General features: G+C 38.1%; 1 protein-coding gene across 12 annotated transcripts in view; it reads left to right on the forward strand.

Moving 5' to 3' along the window:
- The window catches only part of TNRC6B (trinucleotide repeat containing adaptor 6B), a 149285-nt gene that overhangs the window by 52900 nt on the left and 75434 nt on the right, over positions 1–20951 (forward strand). Inside the window, exon 1 of one of the 12 annotated variants that reach the window (XM_062012922.1) lies at positions 6815–7052. The exons of 10 other annotated variants lie outside the window; for them this stretch is intronic. Coding sequence is in view for 1 of the 2 variants with exons in the window: in XM_062012906.1 (XP_061868890.1) it covers positions 7041–7045 (5 nt within the window). In the remaining variant the exon portion in view is untranslated. Of the gene's footprint in view, positions 1–6814; positions 7053–20951 lie in introns of those variants that run through there. One more of the 12 variants, XM_062012906.1, reaches the window with a different exon arrangement.

A 20951-nucleotide genomic window follows, 5' to 3' on the forward strand; every position in this document is an offset into this window, starting at 1 on the left:
TTGCCCTTCATCGAAGTTGATCATATATGGGGATCATACTGTTTTTAAGTTAGTGCATGCATTTGAATGTTTGTGACAGCTACAGCTTGTAAAATTTTCTGCATGGATAGCTAGCTGTTCCTTTCCTGACATTTCAAACTGCAGGGCTGTACATGAAGGCAAATTACTTAGGGAAAATGTTCAAGTCACTTGGAAAGATCAGTTTACAGATTTTTTTTTTCAGCAATAAATAGCAGTTTTATTAGAAAAGATAGTCAAATTAGGGAAATCTTCTTTCACAGTAATCCACTGAATATGCATTCACTTTGTATTCTGCTTTTACACTTTTTTTTTCCCTTTTAATTTATTTATTTAACTTGGCATATTATGGTTCCTTTAATGAGAACAAAGGAAAATGGGTTGGTGCCAGCTCCAACCAAGATGCCAGAAATTCCTTTGCTCAGAGGTTTCCGGGCCAGTGATTGAATGCCCTATACTAAAACTAAAGGCAAGTCTGAACAATTTGTAGAGACGTACTGGTCTATCTCACCATTAAAAAAACAAAACACAGAAAAACCAAAAAAAAAACCCTAAAAATCTAAGTGCAGTATAGCTACCTTCTAGGTGGAAAAAAACCCCTACAATAAGACTAATGAAAGATCTTCCTTGTCTCTAGTAAGACCTCCCATAAGTATTTGTAAGAAATGCACTTTGCATGAGCAGACTAAACCGAATGGAGTATACTGAATTTCAGTAGGAGCATGTCTAAACACTCCATGTAAAGAAGGGGTCCTGTTGTGGTGAAGTGTTTATAGACATGAAAGATAAGTTTTTCATTAAGTCTTTCATCCTAGTCAGATGAAAACACTAGCTGCTATTTGTTTTAAAAGGTTTCAAGACTCAAAACTGAGGGAAGAGAAGGTTAAACCAATGAGATTATTACCGCTTTTGAAATGCATAGTAACAGCTATTGTTGATGGAAGGTCAGTCGAATCAATGATCTAACTGGCATGGTAATTCAAAGGCTGTAAATAACAATTAGAAAACAACTGATTGTTGTATGTATGGGTGGAGTGACACCCTATACCATTTCCCTGAGTATCTGTTTATTTGAAACAAGTATTATCTTTTCACTGGCATAGATAGAATTCCATGAAGGAAATAAGCTTTTCCTATTTCATTGATATTTTGGAAGTTTATAGGATTTTTGAAACTGAAGGAGACCTTTTAGGATGATGTTCAAAATCAAGAAGTTTCTAAGATGATAGTAAGGAGCAGGTTAACCAAATTCTAAGAATACTGATATGCATAAGTTCCCTTGTGTGTTACACTACTGGAAGGTTGAATTTCTAAGGATATGGGTATAAAAACTCATCCAGCATTTAGAGGGGGACTTGATTGAGTGAGAGATGATCTTTGGGGGTAATTCTTTCAGTTCCTAGAGTACTTAAGTCTCATGCAGTTACTTTCTATGTCTGTATCTTTCCTGAGGACATTTGGAGTGTCCTGTCCAGTTTTGGTCAAGTGAGGCAGAAGAGTAAGCAATTATAATATAGTTGTAGTTACCAATATGTTAACTGCCTGGAGGAGAGACCAAAATTAATTTCCCCACTAAAAGAAAGGCTTCAGAACAAAACAAAATACTATCTTTTCTGATTATGTCTTAATAGCTAATCATCATATGTCTTTTGGGATTAGCTGCAGCATATGCTATTTTTTGCTAAGATACTGAAAAAGGTGGGAAAAAGTTTTGGAAGAAATCTACATAGGGCTGGATGTACTGGTAGAGCCTCGGCATGGAAGGAGAACTGGCTCTATAGGGAGCTGGGATTAGTGTGGTAAAGCAAAGGCTTGGTGCTGCTTGACAGAGATTCATAGGAAATAAGCTTTGAGTTCTGTTGTTCATGGAACGACTTTGTTAAAAGACAGCTAGAAAGCATAATCTTTTCCAGTCTGGAAAGGGCATTTCATGAGATTGAAGAAGTGGAGGCATAGTGATGGATTATTTGTAGGCTGAGGAGTTAGGGAAAGTGTTGCAGCAGATAGAGGAAAAAATAGGTGGAAGATTGGGTGTTTGCAAGGTTTGATGAATGAAGTTTTCCTTGTGACTTGTTATCTTTCTGTGAGCACTTCATCAATGTATAGGATCAGAACTTTGGCTTGGCCTTGAAGTCATGTATAGTTCTTAAACATCATACACTGTTTTCAGGGCTTATGTTCTTTCATTTGTCCCTGCCAAGATAGGAATAACATCTGAGGTTTAGTATTGCTCCAAAGAACTATTGCAGTGTAAGTTTTAAATAATAATGATGGTATGCTTCATTCCTAAAATGTGTTAATTGGTGCCTTTGTATAATGGATGCAAAAGGAGTTGTAACCTTTTCAGAAACCAAGCAAGCCTTTCCTTTGTCAGACACTTTTAGTCATGGTATTTTTTTGGAAGAAGGAATTTGCATTATTTTTTTGACTACTATAGTTAAAAAGCCCTGCCAACTCTCCTTTCACAATTCTGCAGCATAAAATGCTCACTAAAGCATGACGAGAGAGGAACCCCAAAACAAACCCCTGATTTTCGTTAGAAATGTGTATTTTGTGCTTGGAGAATGCTTGAACATTTTAGTTTTGCACTGCTGCAGAAGCAGAGGTCATCTCTCTTGTCCAGTGGCTTATGTGCAATTGTTATGACTACTTAAATAGCAATAGACTGTTACTACAGACATACTTAGATACCATCTTCACTTTTCAGAAGTGTTAGACTTTCAGCATCTCTGTTTATTCAGAGAAAATAATTTCAAAGTGATCCGAACTATCCCTTATCTAGGACTGAGATGCCTGTGTCAAGTTCCCAGTTGTCATCGAGTCTAGGAAGATGCTTTGAACTCTAGAATTAACCTTAATGTTTTTAATTGTTCTCTTGAAATAAATCATTCAGCAGTTGTTGGGGCACACAAGGAACAGTTAAGATTCTTCATTCTGTTCCTTTATGTAAGGGATTCTCTGCTGGCTTTTTATTACTAGAAATTGTGAAATCATAACCCAGTCATCACATATTTGTTCCTACCCTAAGAGTTGTGCTTTTAACTTTAACCCCGTTCCGGGGTTGGGAGAGGGAGGCGTAGGGAAGTAACTGGTGGCGTGCAGTAGGATAGAGGGGCATGTAGGCTTCAATTCACTTTGGAAGAAAAATCTGCCTTTTTGCCTCTTGTACTTCAGAAAGCAAATTCTTTACCAGCAGGAGAAAGGACAATTGGTGAGAAGGCATTCGTGCTATGAGAAACTTGTTAATATTTGAGGTTTTTTCTGTGGAATTGTTGGGTGGAGATGAATTTACTTTTTCACTTTCATAATATCGACTATCAAGAACTTTAATGGGGAAAAAAAGTCTTAAATATATTGCCATGTGTGTATGGGCAATACTGAAAGCCTAGTGGGTGGAGTCCAGTGTGGTAGGATGGCAAGAGCACAGGCTTCCAAATAAGTAAGATACAGCATCAAACTGTAGGACCTGGAGTCTGAACAAAATGAGCCAGCTCATGAGACAGGGAGTTTTGCATAAGGACTGGACGAACCTGAATCCTTTTAAAACTGCGTAAAGATCTACAGGTCAGACACACCAGGTCTCGTTTCTGAGGTGATAACTGGAGGGTACAGTTGATACCTCAGTTTATCTAGAAGAGTCTGAAGGATATCTGTGTTCATACTGTTGAAACATAATTTATTGATTCTTATCAAAAGGTCATCAGAAAGGATGAGCTGTTAATAGAACCACAATGCAGCTTAATGTGAATTAAAAAACCCACTCCTCTCTTATCTCAGTTGAGATATGAGCATAGAGAATCCACGACTGTAGGCATCTCTTAATGCGTGCATGTGTGTGTATGTTTATATATCTGTTCATAGTGGATACTGTCCTCATAGGAGCACTGTGAAGCTTCATGAAAGTTTAAGTGCTTTATGATCCTCAGATGGAAGGTGCTTATAAACAAAGTGTTTGTAATCAGATTAAGTTAGTAGCACATAACAAGGATATAACCTATTAACACTAGCTATTAACAGTGCCTTTGCCATCAGAAAGCTTAATGGCTAGGCTTTAAAATGCAATTTCCCTCTGAAAAGGCATGTGCGGATTTTGTATGTGCTTTGTATTTTGATGCTCTGCTCCATTGTTTTCTGAAGTACTATGCTGCTGCTTCTTCCACAGTTTTGTTTGGGGAAATGCTGCATTTTATTTTTTTCTTTAAAAAGAAACCCACCATAAAAAACCAAACCAAATAAAAAACCAACCAAAAAATCCACACCCTAACAACAACAACAAAACCACAAAACAAACCCAAAAACTTTAAAACTTCTTGTGAGTCATCTGAACTTGACAACGGGAATAGATAAAGAATGGGGTATGTTTCAGTGATTAGCTTAGTTGAAAAAATTTAATTACAGCAGTTATTGAATGTATGTTTATATTAAAATAATGAGTTTGAAGTTATTTCCAAAAAACATTTTAAAGGAGACAAAACATGGATGACTTTTACTTTGTCAAGTGTAGTCTATGGTTCCTTAGAGGAGATAAACTAGCCAAGGTAAAATCGACGCACATAGTCCACACAGTTGTAACAGCATGTTAATTAAGCCAAGATATTTTAATCATGCTACAGTTATTTAGAGTTTCTCACCCAGGCCTGTCTAAATATGTTTTGTTCACTGATTATTTGCTTGTAACAAAAAAAGTTGTTTGATTTAAAAAGCTTTGTCAGTAGAACATTGCCAAGGGGAAATTTTATAGGAGTGATTTACTCTTGATACACAGCAACTCAAAATGAGTGTTAGTTGTTTAAAGTCATCACAGTATTATCAGCCTCTTGAAGTAAAAGCTTCTAGGACTTCTGAATTGTGAGCTGGCAACCCATACTGGAGTTAAGAGGATTTATAAGTCTGAGTAAAACAACTTGGCTCTGGAGAAGGGAGTAAAATTATCTGTAGCTTAGTGCATACTGTCGTACTTGGTGTGAACATGCAGCTGCGATACTGAATGTAATTTTTCAGAAGGGGAGATAGCTGTTTCATAAATATGCACATATATTTGCTTTTTTGAAACTTTGTGTTAATCAGATGCCTAGCAGTTGGTTTGCATTTAATCTTTAGATATTCAGAGCAATTGTGATGTTCTCTTTGGGTCTTACCAGAAATAAGAACACATTTCCTGAGATTTCACCACATTCCTTCAATCCCCATGTTTGGTTTAGCCCTGCTGCAAAGCACCACAAGCTGTTACATGCCAATTTGCTGCTCTGGTTTAGATGGAGCAACCTGAATAGCGAGCATCCAACTGCTTTTATTTTCATTAAATGCAACAGGCATTAGCTAGTTCCAGAGTTTCATGAGCCGGCAGAGGTAGGTGTAGGGATAGTGACAGTGCAGGCTGTAGTTCTGTTGAAGAAATTCCCTCGTGAGGGGAATCCCCATTTGGAGCCTTTCAGTGCCTTGCAGTGTTGGTTAGCAGGAGCAAAGCATGTCAAACAAAACCCAAGCCACATTAGCCACTCAGAGCCTCCTGATTATTTTTTTGGAACGTAATGTGTAGCCAGTGACTTATGTGCTCTGATAATATACACTAATGATTTTTATTCTCATAAGATGTACAGCTGTTGCCCTCCCTCCCCCCACCCAGTTCATTTTTATGGAGTTCTCTCCTGTGACTTTTCAAGTTAGTTCATTTAGTGGTGTTTTCTCAGTGCTAGTGTGGCCTTGTTAAACTTTCTACATACTGCAAAGCAGTACAGAATGAAAAGCTGTGTATTATAAGGGTTTGATCCTGATGGTGCTGCTGTTTCCTGAGCTGCTGTCAGTGACACCAGCGGGCATAGCTCTGTTACACCCACAGGTTCAAGCATTTGCTCCTGAACCGGCCCAATACATGCTTCCTCATAGCAGTCATGCAGGCTTTACCATATTCTGTTTCTGGTGTGTATTCTTGACTGGTTTTGCACATTCAAAGTGATGTCTGGAAGCATCCTGCAGATTTATTTGTTTGTTTGTTTATACATTGTAAGATGCTGGGATTCTGTCTTTCAACTATTGGAGCATTTATCTATGGGAATGGCTGGAAGAGACTATCAAGTATCTGCCTGATGATTGAGTTGCAGCCTGAGACTCAAAGCAGCCAAGGGGATAGGAGAGAGATTGAGTTTGCTGTCCCGCAGGTGTTCAGGCTTTTGCACCTGGATCTCAGGTTTCTGGGTGTGTGTTGTGTAGACAAGTCTGGTAACAGCCTGCTGTGGCCTGAAGATGAGCTTCTCCTCCTCCTCGAATCAGGATGGGTTACTTCTTAAAATGGGCTTTCACCTCACAGAATAGTTTAGGTTGGAAAAGACCTTTCACGTCCAACCGTTAACCTACCATTGCCACGTCCACCACTAAACCATGCTCCTAAGCGCCAGGTCGAGGTAAGCGCACACGTCCCTCGGGGGCTGCGTGTGGCTAGCGCGACTTAAACCGTGAATGATGGCATGTGTATCAGTTCTCCCACCTTCATGTCGAATTGGCTGCTTTCTTGTTGGCTAGTTTTAAAGAGGGAAGCTGCGGCTGCGTTGTTCTCCACGTTCTCCCCATTTTTTACCCTTTCCGCGTCTCGTCTGTGCGTGAGGGACGGAGAAGAATCGATGGGGCGCGGAGCGAGCGGTTTGGCGGGCAGAAGCCGTCCCCGGGCGCGGGCAGGGCGCTGTCTCTTTAAGGCGGGAAGGAGGCGGGCGCCGCCCGGTGAGTGACAGCCTGCCTGGAGTCACATGACCAGCCTCTATTTGAAGGTCACAAAAAAGCTGCTTCCTTTAGAGAGAGCAAGAGGGAGCGCGAGGGAGAGTGTGCGTGAGGGAGTGAGGGAGGGAGTTCAAGCCAAAATGGCCGACAGAGTCTCTGCTGGTTTCTGAACATTTGAAATAAAAACAACAACAACAAAAACCAACCCGAAACAAAACAAAAGCAAACACAAAACCATTTTTGGATCTTTTCTCATTTCCATTTCTACCTTGTATGCCTCAACTCGCTGGATTTAAGCACTGCTGCACTTTATGAGGTTAGTGGTACGTTTATATTTTATTATTATAATGATTGTTTTTTACCTGTCAGTAGATTCTGAAGAGCCTGAGCTGCCCGTTTCCATCCGTGCTTTTGCAGACGTGTTTATTTTACCGCAAATACTTGGTTCAGGCGGCGTCTGGTTTTACGTGTGGAGCACTTTTAGAGGATTTTTGGGGCTTTTAAAAAGGAGGTCGCCGTACAAGTGTATTGTGAATATGGAAGAGATTTGTAATCTAAAACACTTAGGCAAATTACAGGAGATGGTTTGTGTTTTCTAAACCGGCGAAGTACAAGATAGTACTGAAAATCTTGTTTTATTTAAATAGAAGCTTCTTAAACAGCGATTTCTTCCCCACAGCACCCGAAGCCCTTAAATCTGCTGCAAAAATTTGCATATATAAAAATGGGTTTGCATTCTTTCTGCTGCTGGGTCCGACGGGGGACAGATGGGGAAGTGTTCTCACCGGGCCGTCCTTCCAGAGATAAAGCGAGGGGGGGGAAAAACAACACAGAACAACCCCCCCCTCCCCCCCTCCCAAAAAAAAAAATCACGCACCCAAACACTTGCAGCGCCAGGTTTGGGCAGGCAGCGCGGGGAGGTGTGGGGGTGGTGGGGTTGGAGGATTCCTGCGCTGGCGGAGCCCCGCCGAGCAGAGCGCGCACGGCAGCCGCCGCCGGGCTCTGGCGCGGGCTCGGGCCACCGCTCCCCTCCCCCTCCCCTGGATCCTCGCGTTCGGCTGTCGGTGGGACCAAATGGTCCTGCCCCGTCAACATGGCATCGGGAAGTAAAGCGAGCTAGGCGTGCGAGGTAGGGTCGGCTTTTAAAGGTTCTCGCCATGTCCGGTTGCTCAGAACTATGGGCACCCATCTCTGCTTCACGCGTCTGGCGACTGATAAAATGTGGGGCAGAGCTTCAGGAAGGCGCGCTTGCAAATGCAAGATGCTGGGTGTTGCTGATGTTTGGTAGACTTTTGCCCTGTATTCTTTATAAAACGGGTATGTTAGTAAATGGAGCCTAAAAAGCTGCTCTTTCTCACTTTTTTTTACCTTCTATGCGACTGAAAATTTAAATCCGAGTTATTTTTGCATCTCCCTCCAGAAACAAGCAGAAAATTAAAGGGAAATAGCTGAAGCTCGCTTTCTGAGAACAGGCTCCTCCTCCTGCATTGTAAGAGTGTGATGTAATGCTCCTTTCTGCGAGGTTAAATGAAGAAAATTCTCTGTGGTGGTATACATGGTGGTCTTCGCTTCTTCCTGATAGGCCCTATACCGTGGGGTTTTTTTGTAGCTGGGTATTTAATCAGCAGATAATTACGCGAATAATCAGTGAATGTACTTTCACAATATGTGTGTATCGGTTATGATCAGCAGATCAACTTTGTAAACCTGTAAGATGGATCATATTTTGGGTTTTTTTGTGGCTTTATGTTCATGCAGTTAAATACAAATGGAGGAAACAGATTTGGATACGTTTACTGAAAAGATACGTCTGTCATTATTATAGTATCATAGTAGTATCCATCAAGGTGTTTTTTTCCTTTTTCTGACTAGCAAGCATTTGGAATAATTCTGCAGTATGCTAAGTTTATGTTGGAAATGAAAGGTCGTTATTTAAAATTAGGGCAAGCCAATAAAAAAGAACTCTCCTCAAAATCAATAATTTTGGTCTTAAAAGGCTTAGTAGTGATAGGTAACCCACTTCACTTATGAAGTAAAACATTCTCCCTATTCTGGGTTGGTGAACTTAGTAGATTCCATCTTTGTGGTTTTTGCATGCATCTGTGTGCAAAAATTTATGAAAAGGTTCTGATGCAGCCTGATGGTTATCGTTAAAGCCTTCTTGGGCTTAGTGGAGATACTGATGTAGCCAGAATATGTCAAATACACCTGTTGATTGACAAACTTAATTAAACATTAGAACTGTTTTCAAATGCAATATGAAATACTAGTGTTTTCAGATTTGGTACTTACTGGACAAAAACATCAAGTATGTAGTTTGTGATACTTGCTGTAGCATGGGATGGCTGAACTGAGAAGGGAACAAAAATCTACATTCTGTCGTGAGCTAGCAGTATTATATGATATAGCCTTCCCAGAGTCTGTGCTTAAGAAGAGTACTCACCTTTCCTGCCTGTGTTTTGCCCTTGTGCGTTACTGTCTGGTTCCAAGCTTCCAAACTGTGTAAATGTTCGTGTAGCTTGATGGTTAGGCAGATGGAGTATAGGATTATTTTCTAATAACTGCAGCTGCTCGTAGCTATAGAAGCTGTCATAGATCAGACAAAAAGCAACTATTGAGAATAATAGTAATGTTTCCAGTAAGGAGGCTGTCAAACACTTACGTAGCTTTGTGAGACAGTACGCTGTGAGTGGGAAGGACCAATTAAAATAATTCCTCATGTAAATATGTCTTTGACCCGTCAAATCGTAGTGCAGGGTGTGTTGAGGATTCTGCAGCCTGTGAAATTGTAGGATTTTAAAAGTGCGAGTCTGGGCAGTTTTCAGTGCTATTTGCATTCAGTATGTTCCTGCAGTACAAAGGGAACAAAATACTTAATTAAAATCATTTTGAGACACCTGACTCGAGCTGCATTTTGTAGATCAGCTTGGAGCTTGCCGAAGTGTTGGGGCGAGGGAGCTGGTTTTGCTTTGTTCAGTTTACAGCGATGATACTGGCTTCAGAAGCTTTATTTCATTTTTCTATTTGCATTTGTTTGTCAATTGTTATTGATATTTACAGGAATCTGTCCCTTTCCAAAGCAGACTATTTTAGTAGGTTGAAAACTACAGAGAAGTCTGTAGTCAGCAGAGCCCTTGGAGTGTTTTGCACTGCATCTAAGAGATTCTTAAGAAATAATTGACAAGAAAAGCCTTATTATGGTTGAGCTTCAATATATGGGAATCTTCATTTCTAATGGGAAAAAAAATAGGGAAAACAAGTGTCTGAAAAGTCAGTATGCTTACTTTCACTGGCTTTTTTTAGCCTCTCTTGTTGGTAAGGAGAAAAAAAAACTTCAGTCTTTGCTGTCTGGTTTCAGCTAAATTTAACCTTTTTGAGACTTTTGTCTCTTACTAATATAGATGACTGAATAGAGGAGAAAGCATCTAAATCTATAAATTAAGAAAAAAAAATAGAATTAGGGCATTACTGGAAAAGAAATTTTATCTCTACCTTGTATCCCTGCAAAAACTTGTGCCTTGCACCTTGAAGCAGAATTCTTTATTTCTGGTCATTAGGGATCTACTTTCCTTTTGGTGACCAGGATGGAAGGTGAGAAGTTTAATTTAAAGTTTATTTTGTATGGTATCTGTTGGACTCTGTACATTTGGTATTCTCTTCAGCCAACAGTTTTATAACTGAAAAGTTTGAAGGTTTTTTGCTTTTATTGTTAAGAAGAAACCTACCTCCTTCCTAAGACTTGTTTCAGCTTCTCAAATACTGCTTTCCTATTTAAACAGCTCAAAATTTAAGCCAGGAAAATAAGATATGTAGGATGTTTAGCTTTCAGAAGCTTTGCTTCACATTCTATCAAAGGAATCGGCGGTCAGTGTCTGGGTTTTAGTTTTGTAACCTTTCTGAAAATCTTCTAAAGAGTGATGTGTCATGTCAGGGCAAAAATAGAATATCTTTTCACTTAGAAGAATCCTGCTGATAAGCTGGTGAGTTTTTACATGGGTAAACTTTAAATATTTAGCTAGAATTACTACTGCAGCGTTAATTTGATAAACATGCGAAGATGTAAAATTTATTTTAGGTGATTATGAAGCTGCATTGCTTCTCAAAGCAAGACAAGTTAGACAAGTTCAGTATTTATTTCAAGAAACAGCAGCCATAGTTTCTCATATAATACTAGTGTTCAGTTGGTATGACTACATGTGTCGTATTTCAAATATTGGTAAAACAAGATATCTCAGACTGTGTGTCAAGATAACACTTTTAGGCCATTGCAGCTTTGAGAGGAAATGTGGAGGCATCATAGAGATAAGAGACACTATATACTGAAAAAAATTCTGGTTTGTTTTAGTGATGGTGCCATAATTATTTTGAAAGACGCAAGAGAAATGATGCCTTTCTGTATTTGTGGTGAATTCCAGTTTCAGAGCTATTATGTTTAGCACTTTTCACTGCTTAATTTCTTTTCCTCCTTTGTACATAGATTTCCAACCCGAGGAGACAGCAGTTTCGTTTTTGTTAAAACAGAGCGCATCTTTTGGGAACAGCAGCATGCAGACCCTGGTATTTTTATATGTAGTACCATCAACACACTTCTGAATGGAGTTCATAAGGCTTTATGGATGATGCCATTTTAGAGGTTGTTTTTCTGTCTGCCTGCAGTATGCTGGCATTACACTTCAGGGCTGAAATGTTCTGTTGCTACTAGAATTATGTATTTGTAATCATTTCTGAAAAGTCGTGTCTTAACAATGGTCTGATTTTATATTTGAGCATTATAGTATGGACAAACTGAAAACCAAACCTCGATCCTCTTTCAGAATGTTACTGTTCTGGGACTACTTTGAATTAGTTCAGTTAGTCACGTGGGAGGATATAAAACAAGATACTAACTCTGATGTCTTTTCACGTACCCACGACAAGATAGAGAAATAGAAGATAAGATGATCTTTAAAGGCAGAGTAAGTGAAACCAAGTGTTAAACAGCAGGGAAAAATATGTGCTGTATATAATACACCTGGAGAGAATGTACTGAGAGGAGTCTTGTTAAAAACCACTGGTAGTAAGCATGAGAACCCAATACTGCTCCTTTCAGTGCTACAATTTGTGTCTCAACTTCCAACTTTATTAAATGGATACTTGCGTAGGTTAAGCAGAGAAAATTATGTAAAAGCACTTCCATATCAATAGGTGGAAAAATGCTTAAAAGTACATAGCCATGTGTATTAATAGGAATTTATGTTAAATTGAGACTTGTAGAAGTGAATTGTAGCCTTGGAGTTTACTACAGTGATAAAACCAAAACAAAGCATCAGGATACAACTCTGTTTTATTTGGTGCCGTCAGGGGAGTGCTTTTTTTTTTATGATGGTACTTGTGAAGCCTTAACTTCAGAGCGTTTTGAACAGTAGGGGAGGTCAACAAATTTTGAGGTAGCTTAAATAGGAGCAGCAAAACATAATAAAGAGAGATAGTCTAGCAAAAAATCCCCACACTTCAGATTTTTGGTTTTTATTTTAGATATATACATTCTATGTAAATGAATAAACAGTTGTTTAATTTGTGTCAGAAGAGCATTATTTTGTCACTAAGCTTCATTGTATTTGTGCTTTGAACGGGGTGATTACTTCAGTAACTAAATAGCAGAAAGTCTTTTAATTCCGTAAGAATACGCAAAACCTCACTGTGCGTGTTTAAATTACAAAATAAGGGGAGAGGGCTGATCTTCACCAGTGTTTTTAGTAAACGCACAGGTAGGGTTTTCTGAAGTACAGATAAGGGTATAACTGAACCCAAAACCTGGTTTGAACTTGAGCAGAACGTTGTGTTAATTTCTGAATCAGAGAAGCAGTATTTTGTAGAAAAATTAAACAATGGGAAAATTACTTATAGTATTCTCATTATTTTTTTTTCCTTAGTTAAACACAATTCTTAAACACCACAATCATACGTTACTGTAATTTTATAATGTGATGTTGGGCACATCCTCCATGTACATGAGAACATGCAAAACTTCAACTGCAGTGAGACTACTGAAATTTGCATTTTTAAGCACTTACACACTATGGTTTTTGTAGGCTTTGGGCTTTGTAGGCTAGTTGACCTATATGAAAACAGGAAAGGTTAAATATATATTCTGTTAATGCCACTTAACCATTAATTAGCGTTCAGTTTAATTGTCGCATTTTACATGTGCTCTGTGCCAAATATACACAGATGTGTTGTCATCGTGGTTCAGTCTACATTTGTGAACTCGGTTGTGCCTGAGCCATGCAGTTCTTCAGGACATGGTGTGCTGTGTCACTTAAACCTTACTTAAAATAAGCCTTCCATGTTTCTTCCACTTTTTTCCCCTTGATTTATATTTTGCTGAAGACGTTGCAACTTTAATATTAAAGTCTTAATGTAGCAGCACTCGTGTTCTTGTTTGCAGCTTTGGTATTAGCATTTATATTTTTAATTGTATATAATTTCAGTTAAGCAATCATGCTAGATTCAGGGTCTGGTTTAAAACACATGGTTCTAATTCTGTGTTCATACTGTAGATATACTTGTCTACAAAACAGCTTTCTTTGGCAAGAGGGTGACTACTACTAAGAACTTCAACTAAAGTGAGACTGATATATTCTGAGACATGACTTTGCCAGCTAAATATACAGCATGTTTATGCTCAGCCTTTTGCTGAACAATTCATAGGGAGGATGATTTGATCACAACATATAAGTGATTTCTGGTATTTTAATGCTTGGAAATTCTAATCTGGTAACTTGCTGGATTTTTCCCAGGCTATTTTGTCTCTTACTGGAGAGAGTTTGAGGACAATAAAAAAAAGAAAATGGATTCCTTCTACTATGGGCAGGAGAGGAGAGGGCTGAAGGAACCAAAACTTCATTAACATCTTTTCCTCGCTTATTCATATATGCATCAAAAAGTGGTTGTCTTGTGAAACAGAAAACAGTGATTAAATAGCTTGATCCCCACTTGTTCATCTATATTGTAGTTAAATATATCTAAATAAACCTTTCCTAATCTGTTAGGCTTTGTTTGGGTACTATCGGTGGTGTTACCTCACTGTTTCTTTGAAGAGAGCTACTGTGGTGAATGCTTTAACATTTTATTATGATATTTTTCTTAAAGGAACCAAAACCAACAACACAAACTGGTTAATAATACAGCACATGGAAATAGGAGATAGCCTTTTTAGGTCATATATATGTCATTATGTATCTAGCTCTTTTTTCTTTGTGGATGTCATTACAAGTTCATGTGCACTGGTTGAAATCTAAGCATTGACTGGGTTCAAATTACCTGTAAAAACACTTGGTTAACCTGAAATAAAACCCCAAAAGCTTTTTTTGAGCCTAGTGTAAAAGAAGGCTCCAGCTGATGCTAGAGAAGTCAGTTATAGCAATGTTAATGAGACTTTATATTAAATAGTCTTGTGTTACAGAATCAAATAAGTTTTCCATTCCTTTGTAGATAATGTTCAGATTATTGCAGAGTTGTTCAGCCTGGTGAAGAGAAGGCTCTGAGGTGGCCTTTGAGCAGGCTTCCAGTATCCAAAAAGGGGTCTGCAAGAAAGGCAAAGAGGAACTTTTTACGAGGGTGTGTAGTGATCAGCCAGGGCATAATGACTTGAAACTGAAAGAGAATAGGTTTAGATTATATATTTATGGCAAGAGTGGTGAGGCAGTGAAACAGGTTGCCAGAGAGGTGGTGGATGCCCCATCCCTGGAAGTGTTCAAGGCCAGGTTGGATGGGACTTAAAGCAACCTGATCTAATGAAAAGTGTCCCTGCCCATGACAGGGGGATTGGAACTAGCTATTCTTTAAGGTCTCTTGCAACCCTAACCATTCTTTGACAATCTGTTTGATACATCTCAACCAGACTGAACAATGCTGAGAAAGAAGACGAGGTGTTATGGTTATCGTTGTTTTATTTTGTGTTTACTTATGTCCTGTAATTCTCTTCAGAGCAGATCTAGATTATCCTGGCAGGAATGTGTGCTGATCACTATACTGTCTTTGCTGCGGTATCCATGACACTTTCATCTGATGGAAACACAGTGATGGCAGAGTGATGTAGGAAACTAAAACCAAAATCTCACATGGGTAAAGATTTAATCTTCCTAATGAATTGTTTAGATGTAGTTCTTTGTCAGGGTATTTCTCTAACTTTCTAGTGTCTAATCAGCAAATATATTCAGAAAACCACTGAATTACAGTGGAAAGTTTCAGTAATGATGTGGGATGGGAGAATCATGAGGCTTACATGCAGGTAATTTTTCATCAGTTTGAACCAGTTTAGTCTTCTGTGAGCAAAAGCTGTCTGAATTTACATTTAACCACCTCATCTTTGCATGGTAGCTATTCTGGAACAGCTATTTCTGATTAAGTCTTTCAGTGACAGTTTTTATCACAGAATAACACATTGTTTTGAATTAATTTACTCTGTCCTGTAGTTAACTACTTTCACCACTTTATACAAATAAATTCTATGTCCTGATCCAGAAAAAAACATCAAAAGTGTGTTCTTAACATATACTAGGTAAAACAAGATTAAAAAGGCAAAAGCAGGTGGAAGTTAGTCTAGGAATTTACACTGACAGCTTAACGTACCATGAAGATACAGTTGCTTAGTTCTTGAGGTGCTCTCTGTGATTAGACCATGAATAGACTGTCTGGATAAAGTTCTGATAAGTTGTTTTTTTTTCCCAGGGTGGATTTAAAGACACTGTATACTGTTTAAAGGTGATCAGCTGTAGTTATGTGATTGGATCGTTGAAGTTCAGGAAAGCTGAGGTTAGCTAGTGTCAGTCTACATTAAATTTTGTTTCAGTCTACGTAATGTGAAGTGAAACTCTTCTACAGTCGACTTGCAAGTATACGATATGGTCACTTTAAGTTTGTGTCATTTCCCTTAATACTTTTCTTAAAAAGACCTTAACTATTAAATTAGTTTTTTAGTTAGTGCTGAGTAACTTGGTTAAGCTCAAGTCCTTTTTGCCCTTCACATTCCTAGGCTGTTTTTCTATTGTTGAAGTAATATTCTAAACTATTAGTTATTGTAATCATTTTAGCTTGAGCTTCATGTGCCTTATGTATTTAATGTTAAGCTGGTCAAAACAGACTTCACTGCTGGCTCAGTGAGTTAGTAAAAACAAGGTTGTAGAATGTTCTGCATTATAAGTTTAGTTACAGCAGATAACTTGATTTCATTTTGTCATCTTGATTTTTTTAACGAACTTAATCTCTAAAGGTCCATTCCAGCCCTACCATTGTACGATTCTATGATTGTCAGTTTTCCAACTCACACAAATATCCAAAGATGTAGTTTGATATGTATGTATATGCAGCTTGGGTAACATATGCCTGTCGGCAGTTATTGCGGTTAAAAACTGCCAGGTATCAGTTGACGTGCAGAGGCTTCTTAGTGGGCCTTAGGCATTAAAGCCATAGTAACAATTGCTGTTGAAGTCAATTCAGGTTTTTTATTTAGGAAAAGCCTGCATAAAAAAACAAGTGCCATTCTGTAAGGTAAGCATGCACATTGAAGAGGAGCAGCAGAGAAATGCAGAAGCTCTCTGAAGGCCACACAGAAAGTCAGTGGCAGAGCCAGACTTGAACTCAAAAGTTCCTGGCTTGTGGCCTGAGGCCGAAGCCAGTTTTACACAGCTGTATTGAATTGTGAATAAAATTATGCTTTCTTTTTCCTTTACAGCTTTATGAGAACAAAGCTGATTTAACTAAAATGATAATGTGGATAAAAAGATGGAATTGTGTATTTCACCATTATCAGAATTTTAAATGTTGGAAGTTCTGTGTTAAAACTCTTATTCAGCAGTTGTGAGTTTCCACTTAACAAGGAGTATGGTTAATGTAGCTGGGTCGTAAATTGTAACAAATTGTCATGGAGTGTCTTGAGGTCAGACTAAGGACTTTTGCTGAGAGTAGAGGAAATCAGAGCTTTAAAAAACTGCTCTGTGTAGCACCTTCAGAAATATTAATGTTATTTTTAAAAAATTCCTGAAAAGTACATTGTTTTCTTGATGGTGGAACCTAGTTCAAAGGCAATGTTCCTGAAGTAACTGTTTATTAAGCTGAAATTCACATTCTACATTTAACATTCATGGAGTTTTTAATGAGGCTTTAAACATTGTTATCAGCAAACGTATCTTAGGCTTGCTGACAGCTGTTTTCTTTCTGAAGTAAAAATTCGGCTTTGAGTAGCTTTTGTTGACTATATGGACAGTTCTGGTTATATGAGGTGTTCAGTTTAGAGAGGAGATTTTGGTATAAAATGCTATCACAGAATGAACACTACCATTGCAATTTATTTTTTCTGTACTGTTAAAAATCTTGGCAGGCATAAGTAAATCCATTTTCACTGTAAAAGGGACACTCTTTTTCCAGGCAAAATGTGATTAGTTCCAAGCTCTAGCAGCAGAGTAGAGTGTTGAGGTTTTTTCCTCAGGTACATTTGCATTGTCTGTGTACCATTTCTTGCTAACTGAGGCTCTATGCAAATATATATAGTAAGGATGCTTTCCTAAAGTCCTATCATGGTACCTAACTAGAGAAAACAAACTAAAAAGCTGCAGAACAAACAAACAAAAAATACCTGAGCGTTTTAGGAGGAAGTAATTCTCATTTTGTCTATTGGAAATTACAAAAATGTTAGATAGATGAAAAAAAATCTGAATATTGAAAGCTTAACAATAAAATATTTTATTTCTGAGGAGCTGAAGCACTTTATCTCTCCTCTCTTTCTCCCTGACTCTGTAACAGTACCCCAGCTCTCCTGGCATGTGCAATGTGACTGTCTCTCAGTACTCTGAAAGAATTATTACTGAGTGGTGTGCACTTTGAGGCTGCATCTAACAATTTAATTGGTATTCATGAAAATTAGAATAATTACTTTGAACATTACAGTGGTCTACGTTTTTACTCGCTCTCTTTTTTTAATGCACCCTGCTAATTGAGCCAGATGGAAAATGCTTTCTTAGTTTCCCTTTCAGTTTCAGCAGTGTTTCAGTGTTTACAGGTCTCAGATCCCTTTGGTTGTGGTTTCAGGAGACATTTAAACCGGATGTCTGTCAGGTTTGTTGCAGAAGCCTAGGCCACTTTAGAGACTGACATTGTTGTGGCAGTTCGTGCTTTATTTGCCTATTAGAGCTGGTAATATGTTGTAATTAAGTTGTATAGTTGTTCCCATTTAGGTCTTCCCAGAAATGCTATAACCGTGTCATGATGCATGGCTGAGTTTAGAGTTGCTACCCAGTCACCACTTAAAGCAGTGTTAATGGACTAGATTCTTGAGATGATGAGTGGGAGACCCAGCTGAGCTTGTTTCCTTCTGAACTGTGTTGCCCTCTGATTTTAAGTTGGTAGGGAGAGCTTCAATGGCAGGGCAAAGTTCTCCTTCCTCTTTTTAAAAGAACACATTAGTTAAGGGCAAGCTTATCAAAGGCTGATTTTACTAAGGATGTTATTTCCAGTGGTGCCCTAAGTACTAAAAAAAAAAAAATTGTGTGTGTGTATACATATATATAAAAATTGTGTGTGTGTGTGTGTATATACACACACACTCTCTAGAGCATAAGAAAAAGTCGGTGACTCTTAATTGGTACACTTCCCCATTTGAGTCAGCCACATGTAAATGACACTTAGTTACTACCTTGAGCCCAGCTGTCACTTCCAGCATAGCAGCTGGATTTGATTAAAGCTAAAGGTCTGGCCCTTCATGTGAAATTTTGGAATTGTAAACAGTTGAGTGGTTGAATTCTCTTATCACTTTTACTATAATGTCACAGTAACTTTTTTGCTAGGTAGCATTGACCACTTTTTCAGTGCTGTGGCTTCATAGAAAGACAGATGTCTTGCACTGTCAGTGTGCATGGAAGCATCAATAAGCTGACAAATTAGATTTGAGGTTCCAGTGTTTAAAGGGCTTTTCTTTCAGCAGGAAATAGTCTCCCACATCAGCTTACGCATTTTAACCTTCAACTTTATATAGCAGCGACCTGTCTTTATGCAGAGCCACCTTTCTTAAAGAGGATAGAGAGATGGTTTAACCAAATAGATTAAGCAGGTTTTGTGGAACAACGAATATCTTATATTTGTGTCATATATCATACAGTTTTTGCGTAGGGTATAAAAAAATGAAACTACTGTGTTCCACATGTCTTGAAAAGTCATTGGTGATAGATAGGAAGAAGTACCTCTAAAGTATTGGGTAGGAGAAACCTTCAGATCCACTGTCAGCAGAGGTACAAATTATTTCTGAGGCTCGGAACATGCCAAACTTAAGTGAATTTTTATAATGAATGAATGGTTTTGATGTAGCTATTTCTCTGTTAAGAATGATGTTGGAAAAAGGGTATGCTTTTTTGGCCACTCAGAAGTTACAAATATCTGTTACTCTGAAAATTACAGGCTTTCAAATTTTTATGCCTTTTGTTGTCTAATGACATAATTGCTGAATGTGAGAAATGTGTGGTTTGCATGAAGAATAAGCTGTTAACCTTACATAATGCAACAAGTCAAAGATTACCTAAAAGTAGCAAACACAACTGGAGAATTTAACAAGACAAATGAGCTTAGTCTTGGAACTTTGCCGTAGTAAGTGAAATTTACTATTTAACCGATTTCTAATTTCCACTTCAGTTTTTCCTCTGTGACTTGACATTTTTATTTTCTCTGTACTGCTGTGGCGTGATGCTCTTTTGTTACCTGTTAGGTGGCAGATCAGTGATTTCCTCATTTTAGATTTTTTTCTGGATTTCCTCAATTTATTTCACTCATCCATATCAGAAAAAAAAAAAAGTGAGTCATGTCTAGAAGATGAACTATAGCCATGTGCATGGGGTTTGCAAGTTCATGTCATCTCAGAATTTTGTGTATTGTTGCAACTTTCTCGTGTGATTTTCCATGTTTTGAAGGAATATAGGCTTTCTGGAATATAGACATTTTAGACCTGACTTTGTTTAAAAGAGAAGACTCTTCTTTGGTCATGATATGTACTTAATTTTAAAATATTTCCTTGCTTCTTGAGTGTGAATTGGCACTAGATTTTTTTCAAGCAAGACGTATATCCAGTCCTCAGATTGATTAGTCTCTATTTAAAAAAAAAAATCCAAGTTCTTAAGCTACTGTATTAAAAATTGAGAGATACTTAAATGGGATTCAAATTATAAATTGATCTGGTACTGTATCTGTGAGTGACATAAGCAGTAAGTAAAATTCATCACTTAAGCTGTAAACCATCATTCCTGGAAAGAGAGGAGGAATGATAACCCTCAATCAAGATTTCAAAAATCTTGTCTTCTGCACTCAGTACAAGTAGGAGAAGCTCTCAGATGAGTGACTGCTGAGACTGGGCAGACACCAATTCCACAGAAATAACAGCATAGTTAAAAAATTCTTTCCCTAGTGGGAGAGTATCCTGATTTAGACAAATGCCAGAGGATACAGTGAACACTTCTCACTTGAACTTTCCTATGTCTTTGTTTAAGAAATAAGGAAATGATTGTTTACTTTGCAATTAGTAACAGTTTCTTGTCTAGACTATAGGTGGTTTGATCTACACTTTATTTCCAGAAGGCATGAAATAAACTTAACATTTTTTTTAAATGTAGCTAAGCAATGTACACAATGAAAGTGGATAAATTTTAAAAAGTGTATCAGATTATTAAATGTGATAGGTGGCAATCACTTTTACCAATTAATGGACTGTTTCCTGGAGCTTTTTTGTTTTTCTTTCTGTCTCATTACTATTGGGGCTAGTTACTTTTAAATAGGCTGTTAAACAGGTTTGATTGTGTGGCCTACAGAATGCTCTTTTCCACACTTGGCCATTCTTTTTGGAATGAAGAGGAGACATTTCTACAGTTTCTGACTTACCACTATATGGGTGTCCCAGGTCATCTGCACAGGTGCACTGTATACAGGTGTCCTGTGTTTTCCCAGTTAGGAAGGTGAGGATTTAGGCTGACAGTACTTTATTGTAATGCCATGGCTGCTATTTGTGATGGTTTCATGTCCAGGTCCATCTCTGCTTTACTTCTTGCTTTTAGCAAAACCATGTGAATAAACAGTAGTATTTCTAGTGTTAATCATGGTGTTAACCTAATTTATTCCCGGAGTGGTCTTTTTTTTAATCATTAGGCAGTTGTAGTTTCCTGAGGCCTTACAATTGTCTTGACTGAACGCCTGATACCCTTCCTGAC

This window comes from Colius striatus, chromosome 1, assembly GCF_028858725.1.
Source record: "Colius striatus isolate bColStr4 chromosome 1, bColStr4.1.hap1, whole genome shotgun sequence".
NCBI classification, from domain to species: Eukaryota; Metazoa; Chordata; class Aves; order Coliiformes; family Coliidae; genus Colius; species Colius striatus.